This window comes from Sander lucioperca, chromosome 2 (assembly GCF_008315115.2).
Source record: "Sander lucioperca isolate FBNREF2018 chromosome 2, SLUC_FBN_1.2, whole genome shotgun sequence".
NCBI lineage: Eukaryota > Metazoa > Chordata > Actinopteri > Perciformes > Percidae > Sander > Sander lucioperca.
In genome coordinates this window covers 7,329,539-7,354,847 of record NC_050174.1, presented here as the reverse complement: position 1 = coordinate 7,354,847, position 25,309 = coordinate 7,329,539, and the positions used below count along the sequence as shown (strand labels likewise).

The 25,309-nt window shown below is 39.6% G+C and overlaps 1 protein-coding gene across 6 annotated transcripts; it reads left to right on the top strand.

Annotated features, from left to right (window-relative positions):
• The first annotated feature begins 319 nt into the window (after nucleotides 1-319).
• Nucleotides 320-24,331, top strand: spef2 (sperm flagellar 2). Of its 6 annotated transcripts, none has more exons than XM_031305661.2 (38): nucleotides 320-578; nucleotides 1,082-1,184; nucleotides 1,319-1,571; nucleotides 1,870-2,040; nucleotides 2,385-2,468; nucleotides 2,910-2,980; nucleotides 3,141-3,354; nucleotides 3,545-3,733; nucleotides 4,556-4,743; nucleotides 5,728-5,899; nucleotides 6,197-6,419; nucleotides 6,582-6,655; nucleotides 6,875-6,950; nucleotides 7,095-7,135; nucleotides 7,371-7,474; nucleotides 7,680-7,927; nucleotides 8,090-8,162; nucleotides 8,265-8,419; nucleotides 8,533-8,715; nucleotides 9,667-9,791; nucleotides 10,095-10,222; nucleotides 10,766-10,904; nucleotides 11,026-11,151; nucleotides 11,865-12,010; nucleotides 12,103-12,171; nucleotides 12,324-12,372; nucleotides 12,752-12,811; nucleotides 12,899-13,031; nucleotides 13,243-13,381; nucleotides 13,808-13,880; nucleotides 14,084-14,240; nucleotides 14,364-14,470; nucleotides 14,730-14,912; nucleotides 15,268-15,360; nucleotides 22,158-22,328; nucleotides 22,588-22,803; nucleotides 23,550-23,672; nucleotides 24,124-24,331. In XM_031305661.2, the coding sequence occupies exons 1-38, from the start codon at nucleotides 521-523 to the stop codon at nucleotides 24,187-24,189; spliced, it is 4,983 nt and encodes a 1,660-aa protein (XP_031161521.1). In that variant the 5' UTR covers nucleotides 320-520; the 3' UTR covers nucleotides 24,190-24,331. The 6 variants fall into 6 exon arrangements, with proteins under 6 accessions (XP_031161521.1, XP_035847368.1, XP_031161519.1 ...); XM_035991475.1 differs by having other exon boundaries at nucleotides 3,135-3,354; XM_031305659.2 differs by having other exon boundaries at nucleotides 2,322-2,468.
• The last annotated feature ends 978 nt before the right edge of the window (nucleotides 24,332-25,309 follow it).

Below are 25,309 nucleotides of genomic sequence, written 5' to 3'. Positions count from 1 at the left end.
GCAGTAGAACCACGCATCATTTATTCATGTTTAGTCTCGCCGCGCCCGTTGTAATAACTCCGGGGCCCCACTGCCATTTAATGTGCTCAACATTGCCGACAATTACCTTTTTAAAGTTATTCTTTTCCTTCGTTCCCTAATTAGTGAAGGATGGCTGCAGTGGAGTGTTGCTAAAAATACAATCGTACCTGCTGACCCTCTTAAGTGTGGAATTGAGCAGGTTCTGGATCAGTTTGCAGTCATTACATCCCCGTTTTAATCATCTTGGGTGCAGACAAGATAACTGATCCAGGGCCAACTGGGCCCGCCCATACAGTCCTTGGGCCCGCCCGCTCTCCCATGAGTGCCCCCTCATGTTGACCTGTCACCATGGCAACAGTGCACCTCTGGGATTTCCTCTGCTCCTGTCTATTTTTGAGCCGTTATTAGCGCGTTAAAGAGTCATACTTGCTATTACCTAGTAACATGTCCATTATTAAAATGGAAGTATATTGTTCGAGTTGAACTTTAAAGAAAGAAGATGTCGGATATATTGTGCAGGTGGCTAAACGAGGAGCTCCGGCTGTCAAAAGCTGTTGGTAAGTGTGACTGAAGTTACCGTTAACGTTAGCTAGCTAGCTACCTGTTAACGTTAGCTTAACCAAAGGCTTAGCTAGCTAACTATGCTAACTCGGTGGCACACTAGGAAAAAAGCATGTGAATTTACAAAGCTGACAATATAAGCTGTTTTAGAAGCTACACATCGAAGTTGATAAACAGTTACTATCAACAGGCATAGGGTATTTATTGTAGGGTGGGAGATGTTATGAGGAACGCTATTTTAACATTAAACTTAAATATGGACCAAGCGTTTTTTTGGAAAAATCGAAGGAACCTATTACCAACTTAATTGTTAGGTTGTCGTAACGTTAACAATCTGAAATTGTCCAGACAGGAGCTCAAATGAGTCATTTTAAATATTTTTGATAACCTTTAACGGGTTGTCCAATATGTTTTAAGTTGTGAGCAACATTAACGTTAGGAAATATAACGTTGAAAATGTCACTGTTTGCGTAACTGACATGCATGTTCATATTCACAGACCCAAAGACCTTTACCAAGGATTTCTCCAGTGGTTACCTTATTGGGGAGGTTCTGCATAAATATCAGTTGCAGAAGGACTTCAGTATGTTTATGAAGAAAGAGTAAGTTGCCTTCTCTCTTTCTCTAGCTATCTATCCATGATCATTTGCTTTTTGTTGCTGGACAAATAGCTGTTGCTTAATTCTCCAGCTCATTAATTCATGATTATTAAAGTTAATTACACCTTTTTTTATAGCACCTCCATCTCCAGACTGAATAATTTTACCCGCGTTGAGCCTACTCTCCAGTTACTGGGGATCTCTTTTGACATAAACACAGCCCAGGACCTGATGCAGGAGAAGCAGGGTGTTGCCACACGCCTGCTTTACCAACTCTACGTCTCACTTGAAAATAAGAAGAAAGCGGAAATCAGCGGCACATTGATGGAAATCATGCAGCCTGCAGCCAGTGCTGGCCTGCACAAAATAGAGCATGAGATCTACACTGATGTAAGTGGGGGTTGTATGGATGCATGTGTAGTATGTGCATGTGATTCGGGGCCGATCTCTTTGGGCAACAGCATGTATGGTTCTGTAAAAACCTAATGAGATACAGTAAGTAGTCTTTCCTCTGTGCTAATACTGACAAACAGTATGGCAAAGTATGGCAACTGACTGTCCTTTACAGTAGTCTTTCAGTCTTTCAATGTTTTTTTTTTGTTTGAAGTTCACATTTTTAGTTTAATGTCACTTAATTATCTTCTGAAACATGTTTTTTAAACATCTTGCTGTCTTTCTTTTTACACAGCAACTGCATCGAGTTGTGAAACGTGATGCAGAGCTGAAGCTACAGAAAATTTCTCAGCACTATGAGGAGAAATGCCAACAACTGAACGACAGGTTTGTGATGCCCCATCCCACCCAGCAAAGGAGACAACTCAGAGTCCAGGATGAGAAGAGAATGAAGAATATTGAGAAGGTACTGGAGACCATGGAAAATCAAATGCAGTATTGTAATACATTTCCCCCGTATGACCAGACTCTAAGGCAGCCTACATTTTACATCTTTATCAACTTTTTACACATTGTTTCTCAGCCTCAAATGTCACACAGTTACAATTCTGTGCTGGATTTTGGTGTTGGACATTACTATAATACTATGACAGTACTGAGTGAAAACCTACAATTGAACCCTGATGCTTGATGATGGAATAAAGGAAAGCTCATGCTAATGACAATGGGGAACTGTGTATGTTACAGCTGCGGGCGTGTCGTCAGAAGCACAATGACATCATGTCTTGTAACCAGGCCACTACTTTCCAGGTGCCCAGGCCACCTCCGTACACTTCACAGCTCAACCTAAAGAAGAGACAACAGCAGCAGCAACGTAGAGAACAGCAAGCACAGGTGTGATCCAGATTAAATAATGATGTGATACTTTTTTTTTTTTCCTTAATTTTGGCTTGTTGACGTGGGGTCAGCTATAGAGTGGTGCCCACAGTATAGATAGAGTTTGTAGAGGCTGATGCTTGCTGACAATGGGCCTTAAGTTCAGAATGGGAAAAATAAATATCCAGGAAATCCAGGCCCAAGAAATTTGTTTTTGTTCTCGAGTTCAGCAGATGTTCCCAGGTCTTCTCAAAACCAATAGCTTGTTATTGCTTAACACCTGCCATTGTTTACAGAGGGGCGATTCATTCGAATTCATTCATTTGAATTCATTCATTTTCATTCATTTTCTCTGCCAATTAATTACAGCACATGTGCCATAATTGAAAACAAAGGATTAACATAGGTTTGTTTGTCTTTCTGGTATTATTTCAATTTCTCTTCATTTTGTCCATGCAGACGGTCCAGACTGAAATAGCCAAGTTTGAGACAAGGAAGAAACTGGTTACTTGTGGTTTTGCTTCTTCAAGGTGAGAGAAAAGGAAACATTCACTAAATCAATATTGTATTCATGAAGTATTATTATGTAGAATACATGTTTGTATTAATGGAGTTTTACAGCAACCAGATATTCACTATCATACATTAAGACACTGACTTCATATGTGATTTAAACCTTTTCATCTCTAGTGGTCAGCCCTTCCCTGAAGATTTTCCCCTTGGTGGCAGCGGCCAGGGCTGTGTGGTCCCAGGAAGTGGAACTAAGCTGATATTACAATCCAATACCAAGTACATACAGGATATCCGAAAGAGGCTGGAGGAGAATGCCGTTGCTCGTGAGCAGAGAGAGAAAAGACGAGACAGATTCCTGGTGGAGCAGCTCAAGGCCCATGAAGCTCAAGAGGTGAAACTTGTTACAGCAATAGATCTAACGTTAATAGAGATCAGTAGTTACTGGTGAGACGTGAGAATTCATTCTGTTCAGTCTGTTTCTCTTCCTGAAATACATCTCACACATCCTATTCTTTTTGACCTCACCTAGTCCGTTATTTGACATCCGTTGTTTTAACCCAAAATCCTGCCTCACCCTGCAGGAGGCACGGCGAGAGGAGCAGCTGGTGAAGCGTCTGACACGTCAGACTCAGCAGGAGCAGAGATTGGCAACTCAGCTCCTCCAGATACGCTTACAGAAAGATGTGATCCGGAAGAACCGCCAGTTCAGAGAGCAGCAGTACCAACAGCGGAGAGAGAGGGACTTCCAGGAAGCTCTGGAGAGGGAGGCGGTGAGATAGGATGAATAAGGAAGAAGAATAATCCTCTCTATTGTAGCTTTGTATTAGGCTGTATCAGTGATAGTATGGGTAGTGTCGTTGGGAGAGAGAAAGGGTGGACATTGGTAGTTTGTATAGTATCAACAGGGTATTTGGTATTATGAAGAGAAAGAGAGAGAGGGGGACTTCAGAGACAGACAGATAAGCAATACAGTAAGACTGTATGAATATTGACATAAACTACTATATGTTTATCTGTTATTTCCCTCCAGTGATCACACTATATTGTAGATGACTTGTTTGGTTGAAAAGAAGGTAGATGTTGCTATGGTCCAGCATGGTTTCAGTGTTAAATATTCAGTAGGTTGTAGTAAAGTATGGTCATGGTGTTATTATTATTGTCAGGCAATTCCAGAGCAAATTGCCGCACTGTTAAGTCTCAGATTATATGGTCATTTACCATTTACTCTAAAGAGTGAAAAAGAACGTTTTTTAGGAGATGATTTAGGGAGAAAATCATACAATTAACGGGGTATTATTGATTAACTGCTGTTTAACATCAGTTATACAGTAGGTAAGAAAGATTAAAATGTCCCTTACTTGTTTTTTCTGCAACCCCCAACATCAGTAATGTACTAATTCCAAAAATTGATGTCTCTTAGTTTGTGTCTCTTTAAGACTATTTTCCACCACCAAGTCATGTGTTTTGCACAATAAATGACCTATGTAACATCTTTCATCTTCCTTTATTACTTGCAACTGTGGTGATTAGCAGGAACATTTATGTCATGCCTTCTCCACTCATTCAATCTTTCTGACTGGGGCCTGGTATAGGCTTTGGCTCAGCAGGCTAAGTTGGACCTTGCCGAAGAGATCAGAAAGGAGCTTGAATTCTGTAACAGGATTGCTGCTGAGCGAGCTCAGATCAGATACACGAAGCACTTTAAGAGCTGCAAGGACATTTTGGAGCAGATTGTGGACTTGGCCACCAAGGTTGGAGAATATCGACTGCTCACTGGGAAGTACGTAACACAATTGCTTTTAATGATGCAGTAATAATATGCACGTGGTATTTGGGCTTAAAACCTCCAAACTGACTCTTGGTCAGTCAATTAATAAATATGTGGACATTTCAAAATTGTTTATAAAAATCACATCTTTTGGTAGTTTTATCAGAAATAATTGTAAAAGTTAGTTAAGCAGTCTAATTTGAAGAGTTGAATGTACTGTAGTTGTAAAGACATTTCAACTTTGGCCACTTCGTGATAAAGTACTCTGCTACATCTGCACATTTTATTTATGTATTTATGCTTGAACAAAGTTCATATTCAAGCACAAAACATAATAGTAATAGTAAACTTTTTTTTTTTTTCTTTTTTTTTTCAGAATAGAAATTGACACTTTTGTCTTTTAAAAGAAATAGACTCAGAGACAGAGTTGGTAAAATAAAGTTCATCAACAGAAGGAAATATGGGCAAATATGAACTAACACTGGATGAGTGACAGACTTGAACCCAAAAACATGACACAGAGTATTGACAAAGTGAAATCTGACTGAAGACTGAAATCTTTTTTTTTTTAATATATATAAAAACTTAAGCATTGCTGTGCAATGCTAATTCAGATGTGAATCAAACACCTGTGAAAACATTACCATTATTAGAAACATTCTTGCACAACTGACCAGTGGTCAAATAAAACCAGGAGATGTCAACGTCCTGTCTGCTTCTTCTCACGATCAAATACTTAATGTTCATGTGTAGGTACTGCCCACACAACCCTGCTCCATATCACTTTGTATGTATCCTGCTACCTAGGTTTTACATATCCACTACATCAGCTCATCTAATCATGGTTAGATTAAACATTTCTTGAAATACAGTTAAGTTTAATCATTTTCAGTCTCAATTAAAAAACAATTAGATTTTTTTTTTTAATACATTTGGACATTTGCACTCATTAAATCTAGCGTTGCCTTCTGTCATTTTTTGTGCTGTCATGTCCAGTCTGATTCCAGAGAAGCCGATGAGAGAGTGGAAGGAATTGCTGTTCAGGGGTCTGCCTCTCTATGAGCCGATAAAGTGCCAGCAGCCAGGGTTTGAGTTCTCTACCCCACTGGACCCTGTAGAGCTTAAGAAGCAGGAGATATTAAAAAACCAGGACTATGATGAATATACTGTGAGTTTAAAACATGAGTGCAATATTTTTTTAATTATGTTTGTATGTGTGTGTTTGCCCGCACACTTGCATTTAGCTTGTCTGTGTAGACTGAATAACTTGTTGCTCAACCCCACATTTCCAAACAAATGCTGATTTTACTTTCGGTATCAGGCATGATTAGACATGAAGATGGGAAAGCCAACAAAGCTATATTTTTCAACACAAAAAAAGTTTGAATTGTCCCTGAGCTGAAGCGCTGAACTGTCTGAATGCTGAAGATCCTCTTTGTCTTAGCCTTATGTCATGTTTTTATAGAACATGGTAGGTGAGTGGGCATGGCCAGAGGAAGCAGGGGAGATAAAATTAACTCTGGCCAACAACAACATTCTTGGACATGTTGTCCTGCGACTGAGGAACATTGTTCATCCACCCATCACGGAACCCTCCTTACCATCATTTCCTCACTTTACCATCAAGGCCTGTGTCCTGGGCAAGTTTTGCTCTGGCAAAACCACCTGCCTGGCCAAGCTCGCTAAAGGTACACGGCATGCAATCCAAACACAGATGCAGGCATACACTCAAACACAATTCCACACCACTTAGATATGTATTTAATGAAATTATGTAGTGTATAAATATATACAATAAGATTGTATGACTTATTTTGTTTGCTGAGTATGTGTGTTTTTCCCTGCTTTAGCCCATGGCATCTATGTCTTATCAGCTGACACACTAATTGAGGAGGCTCTGAATGCTTACCAGAATGGAGAGGAGGTTTGTCAGACACAGTATAACAGTATTGTAACTTCACTAGTATCACTTTTTATTTGATCTTGCCATATAATTGTGCTTTGAAAGGACTTTTCAGGACCATGACATCTCACTAGTCTCTCCTGCCGGTGCCAAAAATGTATAAACCTGTAATTGCATGGCTTTAAAGGGTCCTCAATGATCTTTAACATTTCACCTTTTAAAACATCTCTTTTTGGACAGGATGTACAGGTCACAGAGCCGCAGGAAGAGAATAAAAATGAGCAACTGCTCACATCTTCCACATCACTGAATCCTGGTGGGTTACTGAAGCCAACATGACTCTATTCTGCGCTATTTCATAGTACTATGTTTTTTTGCTCCATTAAAAAAAGCACTACATATGAAGTTGTTTGTTTGATGTAATACAGTACGTGTCACTCATAATGTCATTGTTTTTCAGATACTGACACTCAAGCTAAAAGTAGAGACAGCAATGTAAGTGTTGTTTGTGATCTTCTGACTCTGATTTTGTATTTATCATACATATGGAATTTATGTATACATAATATCACTAACCAACCTGATTTAAATTGGCTTTTCTTGCTGATAAAATAATGACTTTTGGGAGAATGTAATCAGTAATGAGTAATAATGAGATTTTTTTCCAGAATGGATGTGTACCTATTTGAAATGAAATACTTAACTCTTTTCCTGCTTACATGTGTTCCTTATCCAGTTGTCTACCCGGGCCATGCAGGGAGCAGCTGCAGAAGAAGAGCTAAGGAAAGGCAACGCCATCCCTAATGAGCTATTAGTGGACATCATAGTAGAGGCTATCAGGTAAGCACACAACCTGTATTGCTATAAGATACTGAATATGAGATTTAGTCAATTTCACCATATGCAATTCATTTCACAGTCAATATTTCAGAGAAATCTCAATGATACAGTCTTACTTTTATGTACAGTGTGGACAAAATAAACAAACAACAACAACCCCACAATCCCTCCCTAGACAGTGAAATATGTGTTGTGTCCTTATTAGGCAGGTTCCAGCTCAGTCAGGCTGGATCCTGGATGGCTTTCCATTTGACATCACCCAGGCTTACCTGCTGGAGAAAGCCCTGGGTGGGTCTGTAGATGTAGGGAATGGCGTTGTAAGCAGCAGGCCAAACCTAGCTGCTGATCCTAATCCACCCAAAACTCCCCCACCCCCAACTCCTGCACTGGACCTGGCTCTGCTGCTGGATATCCCTGATGAGCGTGTGATTAGTCGTCCATTCAGTCAGACGGGTATGTTATACTAGTGGTAGTTTAATGGTGTGTATCTGTGTGCACCCATACATTATCTGTTAGATGGTGTGTGTATATATACATGCACAAGTAACAATAAGTTAAATGTAAATAGTATGCTTGTGTGTTTATGTGGTTCTCTTGCTTCCCAACCTGGTGCAGAAACAGATAAGTCTGCTGCTACAACCTCCCATCCCAAAGACAAGAACTTGTATCTGGCACAGATCCCACACAGGTAAAAACAGAAGCATCAAATGGAAAGCTAAACCTAAATCAAGACATTACTGCTTCTGCATGACTGTGTATCTAATATCTAACATCCTTTACCCCCCTCAAGGATCACAGCTTTTCAGGACACCTGGCCAAAACTAGAGAAATGGTTTGGTGAAAAGCAAAACATTTTGGTCCGTATTGATGCAGATGTAGATGAGGAAGAGCTTTACAAAAGGGTGGAGTCTGTGCTGCAGCAAGTTATGATGCAAACACAGGAAGGTAACTGGTTGTCATTTATATATATATTCCATCAGATTAGGTAAAAAAAATGTTCTTCCCTGAAAGAAACGCAATTTTACTCACAATACTTACTACAACTCCTCCCATTCAAGATGTCGTGTTTGACAGTGGGGAAGCTCCAGACTCCTCCTTTTCAGCTACACCTCTACCATTAGACCAACCTCCGGCCCTCGCAGACGAAGCCCCTGGCCCCACAGAGTCCTATTCCCGCCTTAACGAGGAAAAAGCCCAAAGTGTGAAGTCACTTTCCAAATCCAACACAAACTCCCCCCGAGGTGATTTGATCAGTAGTCTGTGGATTACACATTTTAATTGTTATTATTGTAAAGTCACTTCTGGTCACAAAACAAAATTCTGCTTCAAAGAGAGGATTTATAACTGATATCGTCTGACCATAAACATGATGTGTGTTGGATGTGTTTTCCAACTCATGACTTAGTGGATGGTACATGTGTTTTTTACATAAAGAAAATAGACACACTTTATATTTCAAATGTACCAAACTGATGTTATTTGGATACAAACTTCATCTGTGTGGCCACTAAGTCTGTTTGAATTTAAAAAGTTGAACCCAAAGAATAGGGTCATACATTTATTTTTCCTAGCTTTAATAGCATTCTAATGACACATTTTGACTGACTTGTTTAAAGGGTTGATAGAATGCAAAAGATTTTACCTTGTCATAGTTGAATAACGACAGTTTGGTGGGTAACTAGGACATACATAGAACCTCAAAATCCTATTGACACCTCTATCCTCTGCAAATCTCACAATTTGAAAGTGCCTCTGAAAACGGGCAAATCTCAACGAACAACGTATAACTTTGCAGTGTCTGAAATATGAGACCTGCTGTCTCGTCTCCAATGTGTTTGTATGTGGTTCGCTCAAACCAATCAGCGCGCAGCTCATCTAAATATTCATGAGCATACCATATTTGGAAGAAAAGCTCTTGTTACAAATAGGGCCATATTCACAGGGTAGTTAAGGGCCTAATAAAATAGCATTCGGGCAATTTTCAGCCCAACCAATGTTACATACCCTATTAGGAGACCTTAAGGAACAGTGTAAAATACCCTATATAATCATTCTATCACCCCTTTAAGGTAATTTAAATATCATTATATATGATGCTATGATTATTATTAATCATTAATTAACATTCAAGAAATATGAATCATTTTACTTTATTATAGTGATGATGTATTTTTCTTCTGGCTAATCAATAGGGCACTCTAGGAAGGCGTCAACTTCCTCATTGACCAATGAGGAAGTCCCCAAGAACCCACCTGAATCTGCTTCTTCCTGCTCAGGTTCATCCAGCTGGGTCCATATGGACCAACCTCTTCCTCTAGTAGGATACCATTTCTGTTTATGTTTGTTTGTGCATTGGTAATCTTTTCTTTAAAATCGGGTTCTGTCAGTGACATGTGACATGACATTCAGATGCACTCACTGGTGGTTGCCACAAGGTGGCCCTCTAACATGATTTAGCCTTTTGCTAAACTTTCAGAGTCTGTTTCAATTATATGAAAATACATGTCAAGTGAAATCTTTTCCAATGCACTACGTCTTGTTTTGATTTATCGTCCTCTATCTTCCTGTGCCCCCTGCTTTTTTCGTCATTTCTTCTCTCTATCTCTATCTCTATCTCTAGGAGATCACAGAGTACCTGTGCTCCCACTGGGACACAGTGTGTGATTCTTATGTGAACAACGTAAAGACAGTGATGCAGCAGCTGCGCTCACAACGCACTGTTCTTAACCATCACCTATTCAACATCAGGTATACTGCCAGGCCCTTGAAGTAGTGTGAACATGGTTTATCTCATGTAGTACAGAAAAGCACATAACTAAGCATTTTCATAATAAACACCTTTCTGTGCCTGTCTTTTTTCATTTTTTCTTATTTTATAGCTTAAGGTACACAATAATCTACTTGGACATGTCTGAACATGCATTCTTACATCTGTATATCAGATAACATGAAAAGCTAGCAACACATTTATGCCCTGTAAATCTAACAGTGTGGGTAGCCATACACACTTTTACAGAGCCACTAATATCTTGTTAGCTACGATTGATTTTATCCTTTTAATACAAGGTTGTGTCATTTTGCAGATGCAACATGAAAGTTGAACAACAGTATCAGTCACAGGTTGCCATGGTTATTGTTTTTTAGTACAATTGGATGTGACCCAAAATTTCATGCCATTAATTTCTTTGTCAGAAATATTTTACAAATAAAAGAGAGCATTTATGTTAATAATAATAGAAAAATATTAAATGTATTACTATGTAAGTATTACCTGGTTCCCTGTATCTGTAGAGAGGAGTACAAGCATTTCCTGGGGCGTCCAGACTTGAAGCAGGAGTTAGTGTCTCATTGGCAGAAGGACTTCAACAGCATACCTGATGATATGAGAGAAGATGAGGATACCAAAGCAGAGCTACATCTGAGACTTGATGTAAGAGCAATTTATAATATAATACCATACAAATATTCTTTAACTGATCATGAAAATAGTGTAAAAACCTGCTTCCAAATGAAAATATAAAATATATGGAGATGTTCTACTATGTGTACAGGAACTACGTGAACGTTTGTGGGACATTAGTGACAAACGTAAGGAGGAGGACGAGCAAGAGAGGGCTGCTCTCATGGGTAACGGCTGGTTGGAGAATCTCGTCAACTATCACTCTGTACTTATGCAGGTAACTTTTCTGTTTCTGTGTAACCATTTGACTGAACAACCGTCAAATTCTGTAGTTTATAAGCTCATGTTATAGACTATTCCCTTTATTCTGTGTTTTGTACATGTTCCATTGCTTCTTTTCCATCCTCTTTGTGTTCATGGTGTAAAGTAGAGACGTTCCAATACCATTTTTTTTCCTTCCTGATGCCATTTCTGATACCTGAACTTGCGTAACGGCCGATACTGACTAATGATCTGATACCAGTGTGTTAAAAAATACAAATATTTTATTATGTTTTAGCTATGGCTCGGGTTAAACTCTTTGTGAAACTTGAAAAAACACAGAGAATAAACATCATCAAACTTTCTTTTATTATCCAGTTTAACAGCGACTCATAACGGAAAAGAAAAATAAATTAACCACTTTAAAGTAGATTATCTTCTATTAACCACTTTAAAGTAGATTATCTTCTATTAACCACTTTAAAGTAGATTATCTTCTATTAACCACTTTAAAGTAGATCGAGATAGAGTATCTTCTGGGCTAAATTCCTTTGTATCAGATCAGTGCATAAACTCCAGTACTTGCCGATACCGATCCGAGCATTTTAGGCTTGGTATCTGAACATCTCTAGTGTTTAGGCATGTACAGTGTGTATTTCATGTATCTCTTCAGTGTGACTTAGTTTTTGGCAGAACCATAATCTTGGATTGATTGTTTGTGTTGCATAGGTGGAGTTGGATCGTTTCCAGGACACACTCTATATTCTCAGTGTCTACTTTTTGAGCATGTACAGACAAGTGCTGCCTGAGCTTCCCCCCAAGTTGGATTGTATCCCCCTACTGAACACCCCAGTAATTAAGGATCAGAACGAGAGGCAAGAAACACACTATTAATAGCAACCTAACCATGTTACTATTTGTACAAGATAATAAAAAAGAAAATAACGATTTTATTTTGCTCCACCAGTACTGAGCCAGCGGCCACAAGTGTGTGTAGTCAGATGGATGACGGAGAGGACAAGAGGAAAACAAAACTGTAAGGGAGACGCACTATCGCACACAGTATTTCCTTTGAGTTTTCTGTTTGACAGATGAAATGGATGTTTCATTTCCTCACAGTACAAATGCTCCCAAGTACTAACGCATAAACAATTTCCTCCTCTTCTCCTGTTTTGTCCTCCTCCACAGACATCCTGACTCCAAGACAAAAAGCCCCAATCAGACAGAAACTGTTAAGGTCATGTCAAATCCTTTTTTTTTCTTGTCTCTCTTTATGTACCTTTCATTCATTGTCATTATTTTTAGTCTTTCTCAAGGTCTGTAACTGATTTTGCTATTTTATAATCTACTCATAAAGGACTACCATAGATATAACAAACCCTGATATTTTCGGTTATTTTAGTTGTTTCAGGTTTTAATACCTTATACAATAAGACAATTGTTTTTGGTTGACGAACCCATAAAGTGTTGTTGTTCTTACAGAATTTAAATGTAATTTGTGAACTGTAATTGTAATTCAAAACAATCCAAAATACTTACATACAATTATAATTGGTGATAAGCTGATATACAATCTTATAAGAAGAGATATTAACCCTTTTCATTGATAACTCTAGCAACCCCATGAGAAACTGATCTACGACTACGAGGAGGCACTCACAGCCATCAGCAAATTGGTAATGCTTTGTGTATGAGAGTAGCATGGATATTATGGAGGTAAAGATATGCTTTTTTAATTCCTGGCATGTTATACATGTGTGTAGGTGTCAGCGGAAGCCTACCAGGTAGAGACAAAAGAGCAGAAGGAGAGACTGCAAGAGAAGGAAAAAGGGAAGCATAATCAAGAAGTCAGAAACAAAATACATAAAGAATATGCAGCCGCACTGGATCACGAGGGTATGCACAAACAGAGATTCAGTAGTTTTATTTATATCACAATATATTTAATCGTCGTATTAACATATTGTGAAATTTATGTAGACAACAAAAGTGGTTCTGTCTAAGAACTAGTGTAATATGAGATATATGCATGAGTCTGTATGTAAAAGATCAATATCAGCTTATATAGTTGTGTTCCTCTGTTTGTCTCCCTTTACGTGTTTTCCAGAGAATACAGCAAAGGCGCGCATTGCGCTGGTGAAAGGTCATGGTCTGGTGATGGTGCACTCCCTGCAAAGCAGAGCAGAAGAGACATTAAGCAGCATGGAGAAGTGGTTAGAAGCACACTATCTTGCAGACATGAAGAGGTATGGTACAGTACAGTGTGGGTTCATGTATGGTATGATATGGTGTAGGCTACGTGTGCATATTCAGATCTTTATTTTTATTTCGAACAATTTAAAATAGAGGGACACGATTGTGAATGAAGCAGCAATAGTGTAAAACTGCACTGCTGACCCTGTTTTATTAGTGTTGTTGTTTTGATTAGTGTGTGATAAATGCTATCTGTATTTTATCTCCATGTCATGTCATGATGCTATATGTGCATGTATGTAAACATGAAAGATATTCAAATTAATGAAAGCCCTTTAAGTGCTCATGAAGTTATTCTGAAGCCATTACTTGAGAATATAAAAATACATAATGCTTGTAAAAAAAAAATGATGTTTTGGTACGTAATTTTTCATAGAAGACTTGTTTGACGGTTTATCTGTGTGTCTCTTTTTCTCTAGTATTGACCAACTATCAGTAGTGGTTCGCCACCACATAGAGGCTGGTGCTAAGTTGCAGAATGAGCTGGTGTTGGTACGTAATTACTTTATAAATGTGTTGATTGTTGAACATTTTTATGTTCCTCAGGTAGGTAGAGTTTAGTGCTCACTGGTTACATAGTAGCTACTGCAGGATGAAATCTGAATTGTTATTCCAGCGTGTGACATTTGACGATGGACCACAGTCTCGTTTACTTACTCCTCCCATTTTAAGATTCTCTATATTCTCTTCAAAAGGAATGTACTGACTTCTACCTGAATGGAGACTGCCACATGGTGGCTAGCCCGGCTCCCCCTCCCCGCCCACCTCCTCTGGAGAAACCCACACGGTCCACTCCAACCATCACTCAGCTAGAGTCACTCCACCAACAGCTATGCATTGTTGCTCCTTCAGGTTAATACAGGGGAGACAAGTTGTAGTGTTATTGGGTCTACTCATTCTGCTATTCATCCATCCATGCATCCATCTATCCATCCAGCCACCCATACATCCTTTTCCTTCCTTTCTGACTTTCAGGCCTCATGTCCAGTTCAGAGTTCTCCAGTTTACTCAGGAATATCATCTCTGTTAACATGGGCAGAAACACCTTGCCTGAGGCCTGGATTAACAAGAATGAAACACAGGTACTCTGCAAGTATTCCAGAGACTCACAACACAAAGTTGGGTATCATTTATTTTCTCTTCACCTAATAACACCAACTTCTTTTCTCACCAAATTGACAAAAACAAAACAAAATCACATAATCAAATAGCACTCTGCTGACTGCAGAGAAAGCAAAGCAAGACACAAAACATTCCTGCATTATTCTGTCCGGTTACCATAAGAGACACATTACATGGCTTACTGTACAGGAGCATTGTGCTTTTCTCTCCTGTCCCCAGTTGATGGAGATTGTATCTCTGTTTATGGACAACTATGAGCTGATAGACTGGCGTCGGTTTCTGCTCAGTGCTGCCCTGCCTTGGCCGTTTCCCTCCTTATCACAGCTGCTGGCTGTGCTACAACTTTTCAAGGCAGCAGATGCCGGTGACACAGGCTATATAAACGAGGAACAGTACCTACAGGTCTCTACACACACACACACACACACACACACACAGATTCGTACACATATAAATTCTGATTCTGATTCTCTGGTCAGACATTCTAACTGTGTTTTAATTCACAAAATGTCGTACTCTGGATAAACCTGTATCTTCAAGTTATCTATCCACTCACACACCTCCATGGCCCCTCTTCGCTCTTGTGGCATTACTATGCACTGAGACTCTCTTTCCACAAGCATGCCTGGGTTCAAGTCAACGTCACAACACATATGAGTATATATTGTATACTTAATATAGTATAAAGTGAAAGCTGTAGCTCTCCGAACATTAAAAAAATGTTTAAGTTGCTCCTCTTGCCTTTTTTTCTCACCAGACAGAGTTGTGGTTTTCCAATGAGAGTGTCCAGCCCGTCCCAGAGGACCCCTCTGAGCCTCTACCTTATGACCGTCTGGCTAACCTACGCAAGGTAACTACCTGCAAAGCCTGCTTAATTCCAAGTTAATGTAAATCTGTATTATTCCTGAAATGGGAAATTCAAGTGGTCATGGTACACAAACATAGACTGGGTAAACCCAGCCTGATCTGCCAGTGATTTGATTTCGCCCTGCAGCTCAGGCTGGAAACCTGTACATTTTTCTATCCTGCTTCCGTTACAAATCTGCGGGGACCAATCACAAACTGGCTTATCCACCTGGCGCGCTATTGGCGGGTTTAACACGATGACGATAGAGAAGCGACAGCAAGCAGTTTTTTGTTTACATTCAACATGGGGGTCACCAAAGCGCAGCAACCCATTGATGCTGCTGTCACTGTTGCTTTAAAAGATTTCAAAGGCAAGAACGTCACCCGGATCGTTGGTCTGATTGGTTGAAGGACTATCCAATTGCGTACAGAGTCATTTGAACTATGCCCGTTGATCACATAACACAGACAACTTCAAAGACATAAAAAACACAAGTAAGTAATGCAAGAACATAAAGGTACAATAGCAGTCATTCCCAAACTGTGGTCCGCGGACCACTAGTGGTCCGTGAGGGTACTGCAGGTGGTCCGTGGAAAAGCAAAATAAAATATAAAATAATAGTTTTTTAACCTTCATTTTACCAGTAAATTCCCATAAACAACTTTTTTATTTTTAACCAGGAGTAGGCCTACTTTGTTTTTATTAAATGTGTGTAGGGCCAGAGGCAAAGAATGTTGTCATGATCACATCACACGCATAGCATACGGCCTACATTAAAATGATGTACACGTTAATGCTTCCACTAATTATAATCAAATAATATAAATAGACATTGTTCTAAAATGGGACATTCTGCATAATGAGTACTTTTACTTTTTGTACTTTAAGTATATTGTTGTGCCGTCTTCGGTATTGCTCTCTATACACTGACAGCCAGCTAAACTCTCTCCTAACATCAAGACTCTGAAGACAGTCGTTCCCACATCCACAGGTTTAATGACGTTGCAAGGAAAGTGTGAAACTGTAACATACAAAGACAGACTAATCAATTCTATGCTAGCTTTTAACATACAATATAGCCTAATGTTTCATCAATTCAAATATTTCCTTTCTACCGTTACACCATATAATTCATGACTATTAAACTGATAGTGAGTGTGATTATGCTGCACAAAGACATTTTTACATGTAAACAATATTACGTTCATTCATACGAGTGTAGCCTGTCCTATGACTTATAGTTGCCTAGCAACCATGCAACGTTAGTCACAGCACCAACGCCAGTGATCACGGACATTTCTAATATAAACGTAGCACAAAATAACACTGACATCCAACTAATGATCTATCAACCAATGTCATTATTTAAAAACAGTGAATGAATATATACCAGCGATGCTACTCTAGGCATAAATGTAGGCAAATGTAACTGTAGTTGGCTTGCTACACTACAACCATAAATCACTGAACCGTTTGTAGCGTTCGTTTCCTTCCTAACTACGGCTCACGCGACATAGCGGTTACCAGCTGAGAGTCTTAGTGACAGCATCATAAATAGAGAACTCATTAAGACTAGAGGCAAATTAACTTCTTACTTTTAACAGCTTATTTATAACAAAACAATTGTATTGCTAATACTTTTGTATTTTTTCTTGAGTAATATTTTGAATGCATCACTTTTACTTGTAACAGAGTATTTTAACACTCTGCTGGTACTGCTACTTTTACTTAAATGAAATTTCTCAGTACTTCTTCCACCACTGCTTACGTTTATCTTAAGTACACATTTATGTTGTGTATTTAAGCTGTGCCATACACTATGATATACATTATTTATTTTTAGTTTTTCATAAGTAAGTCCACAGTGTAATGTTGGGCTGTTGCTGAGTTATGTTTTATCATTGTTATCTCTCATGTAGTTATTATTTCATCAAGATAATTAAGTTTGACAATTATTCCAAAAGTGTTGAACAAAACACATTAATAATCCCAGGCTACATCTCAATGGCTGGGTGAAGTCCCAGCCTATTTGAGGTGATGGCCAACACTCGCGTTTTACAAGTCCAACCTACTGAGCTTTGTGGTGTGGGCCCAAGGTGCTTTCTTCGGGTCATCAGGTGGGTACCCTCCTTCAACAGTGTTTCGTCAATTAACCCACAACACCTCCAGAGGGCTTGACAGCTAGCCCCAGCATCCTGGGGGGCTCCACAGCCAGTGCTCTTTTATGTTCCCTCCCTACCCGGTGGGTTGTTCCATCGCTTGCAGCGCTTCAGCCACAGCCATCTCAATGCTGTCTCTGCTCGTCTTGTGCTATTCGCCACGAGCCGTCTCCTGCTGGGACCTCTTATTCCAAGTCTGGACACGGCGCTCCAAAGTGACTGCCCAGGAAATCCTCGGCAGCCTATTTCCACTGGCAAGTTCCATGCCCGCCTTCCCACCTGTTGGCACTGTTGGGTGAGTGGTTGGTACTTCCCAAGCTTTCTCTCATGGGCCTCTTCTATCCTCTCCTCCCATGGCACAGTCAGTTCAAGCAGCACCACTTGTTTTGTTGTTCTGGACCACAGAACTATGTCTGATCTGAGAGTTGAGGTAGTGATCTCCTCTGGAAACTTGAGCTGTCTCCTGAGGTCAACTCTCATGTCCCAGTCAGTAGCAGATGTCAAGATTCCTGTGCCAGTTGATGTCCCGCTAGATCTCTCCCCTGCTCTAACAAACCTGATCAAAACGGGGTGCTGTCGTCCTTGTGCTGTTGTGGGCCTTCCTTCTCTCTTCTCTAGCTCGGCAAGTATCTGGTCATGCCTCCATCTGAACTTGCCATGATGAAAACACATGTTCAAGGCTTGCCGGTTTCCCACACAGCGTGCAGTCTGGGAGCTCAGCCAGCCCCCAACGATGGAGGTTCACTGGTGTTGGTAGGACATATATGTGGAGCACAGGAGGAATTTGATCCTCTTCTCCTCCATGCCCCATATATCCCTCCACCCCAACGGTCTTCCTTGGACACCGCCTCAACATGTCCACCTCCCCTGGTTTTTCATGGCTGCTGCCCTCGCTTGCCTTTCCTCCTTCTCCACTATACAGAGCTCTTCCTGGACTAGGCTGCCGCGACCTTTGGCATTAGCGTCCCTCCACCTAGCTCTGGTTATGACTCCATTTTTTTTTACCTTTATTTATCCAGGTCAGTCAATTGAGAATTTTCTCATTTGCAACGACGACCTGTCACATTCACACAGTCACACATTCATACCTGGAAGCTGCCCAGTACAACCACAGTCTGATCTGCTGGCCACTGAGCAGCTCCACTGGAGCGGTTGGGGTTAAGGGCCTTGCTCAAGGGCACCTCAGTGGTACTTCAGTGGTAGTGGGAGGGACAAGCGCTGCTCTTTCACTTTCCCCACCCAGATTTTATCCTGCCGGTCTGGGCATTGAACCGCGACCTTCTGGTCCCACGCTCGCTTCTGGTCCCACGCTCGCTTCTGGTCCCACGCTCGCTTCTGGTCCCACGCTCGCTTCTCTAACTTTTAGGCCACCACTGCCCAACCTTGCCTCTGCGTCCGCCACAGCCCTGCTTGCTGACCATTTCCGTCCTGTGCAGATGGTGATATCTGCTTGGTGGACCAATTCACTACTGTCGCGAAGCATTATTACCTGCCGGGCTTTGGCCACCTTAAACTCTTCAACAACAGATGTTAATGGCAGCTGTAGTTTGCTTTCTGTACAGGCCAATACAGCTCAGGAAGCAAGCTACAGCTGCCATTAACATCATCAATATAAATACTCATTATATTTCTGCATTAAAAATGAACTAAATTAAAAATACAAAACTTTTATCAGCAAAATGTACTTATCAAAAGTACTAATTATGCAGAAGGGCCATTTTCAATAGTGTTATATCATTATATATAATTTAACCTGTAACTGATGCAGTAATATTTAAGCAATATTTCAGTGCCATATCTGGCCAAGGTTCATCTAATTTATAAACTTTTTAAAACATTTCATTGACTTTGGGGTAGAACTCTATGACATTGTATCATATTTCATAATCTAAAGATATATTTTCTATGTAAAACAATCTGTAGTAATAATGATCAAATATATGGTTGTAGAGAATAAAGTTTATATCATCCTCTGATGTGGGGTGGAAGTATTAAGTGGCATGAAATGGTACAAGTAGCCTATCCCTCAAAATTGTACTTAAGTATATAATACAATACTTAAGTAAATGTACTTAGCTACTTTTCATCAATAGAAATCAATATTAGGATCCTACTATTTTTTATAGATACCATTAATTAATTAATACCATACGGCTAGTGTATGCACAATCACAAGTCACAATTTTAAACAGAAATGCATCTAATCAAACTGCATGTGAAATAAGGGCTAATTATTAAATGTCTGCATTATAATAATATGAATAACATGACATGTGGAAGGTAATAGTAATTACTGCTGTATGTCTGTTCATCTCTTACCTCCTACAGTTTAACTTGCATTTAAATAAAATAAAAAAGCTGTGGTAGATAAAAATCGTGCATGAGTCAAACACAAAAAAGGTCAAATGTATCAGATTGAGAAATACAAGTTGGCTAAGTTCCACTGAAATGTATCCCACTTACTGTAAGAACTAGTTGAGTCAGCATTATGACTTATAATGATTATTAGTGCAGGGGAACAGTCATGCAGTTTAAAAATGGCTCCCCCAACAACACCCATCCAGGTTCAACTCCCAGTCACAGAGCTTCAAGATTATCTTGAACACAACTGGATCTGGTTTTTGTAACAACACAAACAACTTCTAGTCCGTCTAAGCACCTGAAAAAGAACCACACTTGGTTCTTTTTCGAGGCAAGAACAGCTTTACATACATACATCACCTTGCAGTAATCTATACAGTGGTACAGCACAACATTCAAGAGTCTGATGCTGACAGAGCATCTGCCTGGATGGGTAAAAACAATCCATCGCATCAAACTGTGGTTTGGGCCATGCAAAGAGCTCAAAAAAGGTTATTGAGAAGTGGTCTGTATAGAACAGAGGAACACTAGCCAAGCCAACATAGACTTCATAATGTTACCAACATTTTCTCCTCAGACAGACCCAGGCTCTTGGTGGGCAGCCATCTGCTGCTGCCAGCTGGGACACAGAGACGGATACAGATATACAGATAAAGAGAATTAAGATTCATAATAATTATACCAGTTGGTATGATGAACGGTGGCAATTATAGTAACAACAAAGATAATGGAACTATGACTAGAAATAATAGTTGTAGCAGTTCAGGGCGTAGCAGGGTGTTGCGGGGCATAGTAGGGCATAGCAGTGTGTTTACATATGGGGGTTCCCATGTACCGTCTTCCCCTGCCACCCTGCCAAGATCTCTCGCTACCCCTTGCCACCTCATGTAAAATTTTCTAAATCTGCCACTGGCGCTCAGGCCCTAATGAATAAGGCCTATTATGATTTTAATTTCCAGTTAGTTTCTTGATCTCGTGTTTCTGAAATGTTTTGCGGATGTGCTGTTAAGTGGACAATTTCACATAGCCTACTTTTTGAGGACTTGTAAAACTCTGAAGATTAATAATCCCCTAAAATCGCCAAAGGTTTTGAAATTTTGACTATATCCAAGTGTTCTTATTACTGTATAGATTTAATACTCCATTGCTATGGAAATAAGTTAATAATAAGTTGTTCAAATGAACCTGATTATACCCGCTCGGGCGCTTGATTAAATAATTACATTAAATATGTGGCAGCCGTCGTGTATATGTGTATTATGAGGTGGTCCGTGAAAATTTTTGATTACAAATAGTGGTACACACACACAAAAAGTTTGAAAACCCTTGCAATAGAGCATTACCCAACACTTTAAACAATTACTGTAAGAGTATGTTTCAGCTGTTTTCAATTGTATACCTTTTGTAAACAGAAATTAATCTAAAACACATATTTATCATCGCAATGCCATGCACTTTGTTCTAAACCAGGTATCAAACCTTAAAGCAGCCATATTATGCTCATTTTCAGGTTCATAATTGTATTTTAAGGTTGTACCAGAATAGGTTTACATGGTTTAATTTTCAAAAAACACCATATTTGTGTTGTACTGCAGTGCTCTCTCTCACTGCTGCAGATCCTCTTTTCAGCTGGTCTCTGTTTTAGCTACAGAGTGAGACCTCTTTTCTTCTTCTTCTTCTGTACTATCTTTGATTGCACTGCACATGCCCAGTAGCTCAGATGTAGATCATGTCAGCTAGCTAGCTCCATAGACAGTAAAAGAAAGGCTGTTTCTCCAACTTCGGTCAGTTACAAGGCAGGATTAGCTGGGAGACTTCTAAATGAGGGCGCACATGTAAGTAGTTCTTTTGTAGATTATGGTGAACTTGTGTGTGTTGTAGCAGTGCTTTGCTATTGAGAACGAGGTAGCATGCTAGCGTTAGCATGCTAGCGTTAGCCATAGCGTTAGCATGCTAACGCTACGAGCTAATGGTTGCGGTTAGCCTGCTCGTTTCGGCTTGTGACGTCACAAGCCGTGCTGATTTTGAACAGCTCACCCAGAGACTGAAGGCAGGACACATTCAGAAACCGTATCTCACTCTAAACAGCATGGGTGGATTTTTTTCAAAGTTTGTATGTGTGTGGAAGCACCAGAGACACAACATAACACCCCAAATCCCAGAAAAAGTGATTTTTTCATAATATGGGCACTTTAACATCTTATGTTTACTATTTGTCCAAATGAACTGCACTGTAATAATAAATGAACAATTACATTTGCCTGTGTTCTTGCTTTTAAGTTCTTTTTCCAGTTGTTTGCGGACCACTCCTTCTCCCCCCCTCGACTGGACTATTTGTCCATGCTGCAGTACTTTGCAGCCGACCCTCACCCCAGACAGGGCTTCATCAGAGCACTTAGTGTAGTGCTGGGGCGACATCTCAAACACTCCTCACCGGCCCAGCTTGTCAAGGTGAAGTAAATTCATGTACAAAGAAAAGTCAATGACATTTTCACTTGAAAGTCATTGCAAAAGCACTACCTTCCTCATCTTCTGTCATCAAACACATTATAATTTTCTGTCACCAATGTTTTCAGATGGTCCAGAATTATAATAGAATAGTGTCAGGTTTTTCTTGTGGTTGGTAATTTGTTTTGGAATGAATCATATCAGAGTTAAGTTTGTCTTCGGCACATCAGCAGGGCAGGATCATTATGTGTTGTGTATACAGTCTATGCCCAGTATAGAAGAGGCTACAGAGCTCAGCTCCTCAGAACTCGATGGAGATTACAAGGAAGAAGAGACTCAGTGGCCATCAAGCAGTTCATTGGGGGAGCAGGTAGTGTCCATCCCTGCTCTCCTTGCTGTCATCTGCCACAATGTCGCCAAGATGAAAGATGACAAGCCCCTTCCTCCAGGCTGCCTGAGTCAGGAGGAGCATACTGAGGTACTGTATAATCCTATGCAAGTTCAAACTGGGCTTTAAGGAAATACATACCTAAATGGTTGAATTAATTAAGGAAATATACTACTTTTTGTGTTAGTATTGTTTTTTTTTGTGGAAGTAAAAGCAATAATGATATGTTTATTTATTGTTTATTACCAGTGCATTGAATAAAATTAAAAAAAAATTAAAATAAACTAAACTACTACTAAATGTAGTAAAATATGTAAGGTTTAACTTGCAATTCAGCAGAATGTATTTTTGATCAGCAAAGATTTTGTTTTCTGTTATGCTTTCATCATTCTACCATCAATGTGTATTTAAAGGCATGGCTTTAAAATGCAACTGTTAGGGGTGAAGAGCAAATCTTTATGGGTTTGTATGAGATACACGAGCTGTGGGCATTTTACAGGGACAGTGTGTGGGACAATCCATGAGGTTTTTTTTAATGCCACCATAATTTCGATATTTAGGGGACAGTCTACACCTTTTTACATAATTAACCTAAAATAAATTAGGCTACTTACTTTTTTTTTCACGATTGGGGTAAAGTAAAGGCATAGCCTCTGAAAAAAAAAGTAAAGTTTTAGTAATATTTTTTTTATGGGTTCACTGAATACCTTAGTGCATTTTAAAGGCTCCATACTTACTTCTATACTTAGAAATTAATTTTGTAAGCAGATGCATTAACTATATTAATAAAATGAAACTCTTCCCTCATGTTACTCTTTGTCTCTGCTGGCCTCTAGCAACTGGTGCATATCTTCCGAGAGCTGGGCTACAAGCCTGAGGACTGTGTCTCCTTCTCCCGTCTCTCTCAGCATCCTTTTATCCAGGGCCTGATGGAAACCTTAACACACTACCAGCTTGTAGTACGTCTCTGCGTTGACTCATCTGTTTTTCTTTATTTGTTCCCCTACAACAGTGTACAGTATGTGAGATAGATCAGAATCAGTTTTAGTGTGCACACATGCAGGGAATTTGACTCTGGCCATTTGTTGCTCTCAAATTACATACACACAAATACACATACAGCTTAAAACAAGGACAACAAAGCTGAAGGTAAATATAAACATTTGACTACTACATACAGATAGAAGTTAGTATATAAAAAAGTGAATTTATACATATACACATACATATGCAATGATAATCTGAAAATAGCACATTTGTCCTCTGCAGGACATCCAGACTTTCCCCCATTATTATATTATATTCCACCTTTGTCTTTTATCTCTGTCTCCCTCCCCGCCTTTTGTATCCTTTTTTCATTTTAAACCTTTATTTATCTCTCAAACTTCTCTATCTTTCTTTGTCCCTCAGAACATTCATAGAGTGCTAATGGCCCATCAGGATGAAGGAGAGGCTAACAGCTTGACAGTTTCCTGAAGGATACAGTAAATATACATACTTAGGAAATGCAAAATACATTGCTTTTGCCATTTTGAAGTACTCTCTACTTTTACCTTTGAAATGCTTGCTGAAATGTATTGCTTACTTCAGTATTTAATAAATACATTTGCAACCACAACTTGTGTCAGTATGTAGAAATGTCTAACTGATGACGGTTGGAATGGCAACATAATTGGAATGACAACAATAACATCAATGATGGCAGGTTGACCCCTCATACCCTTTTTCCCTGATACACTCCAGCAGTTTTTCTGACTGACTTGTTTTTCTAATGACCTCTCTGACACAAAAAGGCATTGGTTGTGGCTACAATGAGTGCATTGTCCAGGATAACCTACATGTCAAGCCTGACTTGCCCAGTAACTGCCTGCCAGGGCACCCACAACCCTAGCACAGTCCATAAAGCAACGATGGCTTACGGTAGCTACTCTATTCAGCAGTCACTGTTGCCTTTCTACCAATCAAGTTAATGGGCATGCTGTTTAGAAAAAAAAAATGAATTTATATTTAACAATAGGGTTCAGTGTTGTTAGCTAGCTAGCTAGGTTTTCTTGGCACTAAAGGCAACTTAATAATAGGGGTGCACCAATCCAATATTAAGATCGGATATCAGTCCCGATATTGACAAAATAGCTGGATCGGGGATCGGAAAAATTAACAGATCCACAGGCCGATCCAGTTTTGTTAGTTTTTTTCCCTCTGTCGCACGTGTGTCATATGCTGGAAGAGTTGAGTGTACAAATAAATAATAATTCAATACATTACATCTATGTTATTTTGTCTTAGTTAGGAAAGTGATGTTTAGTTAGGAAAGTCTGGTGCCTTTAGTCTCTTCTACATGGTGGAAGGAAGGTATAAGGTGGATGGTATACAGTGTATTATTAATTCAACAACGGTATCGAATCGGTATCGGGTATCGACAGATACACAAAGCCCAGGCATCGGTATCGGTATCGGGACTGAAAAAGTCAGATCGGTGCATCCCTAACGCATCATTAGGTACGTGTGTCACAATAAATATCATTATCATCAATAAGTGCCTTTCTGTACTTATTGATGGAGGGGGTTACATTCTGCCAGCAGCCTTGAGATAATG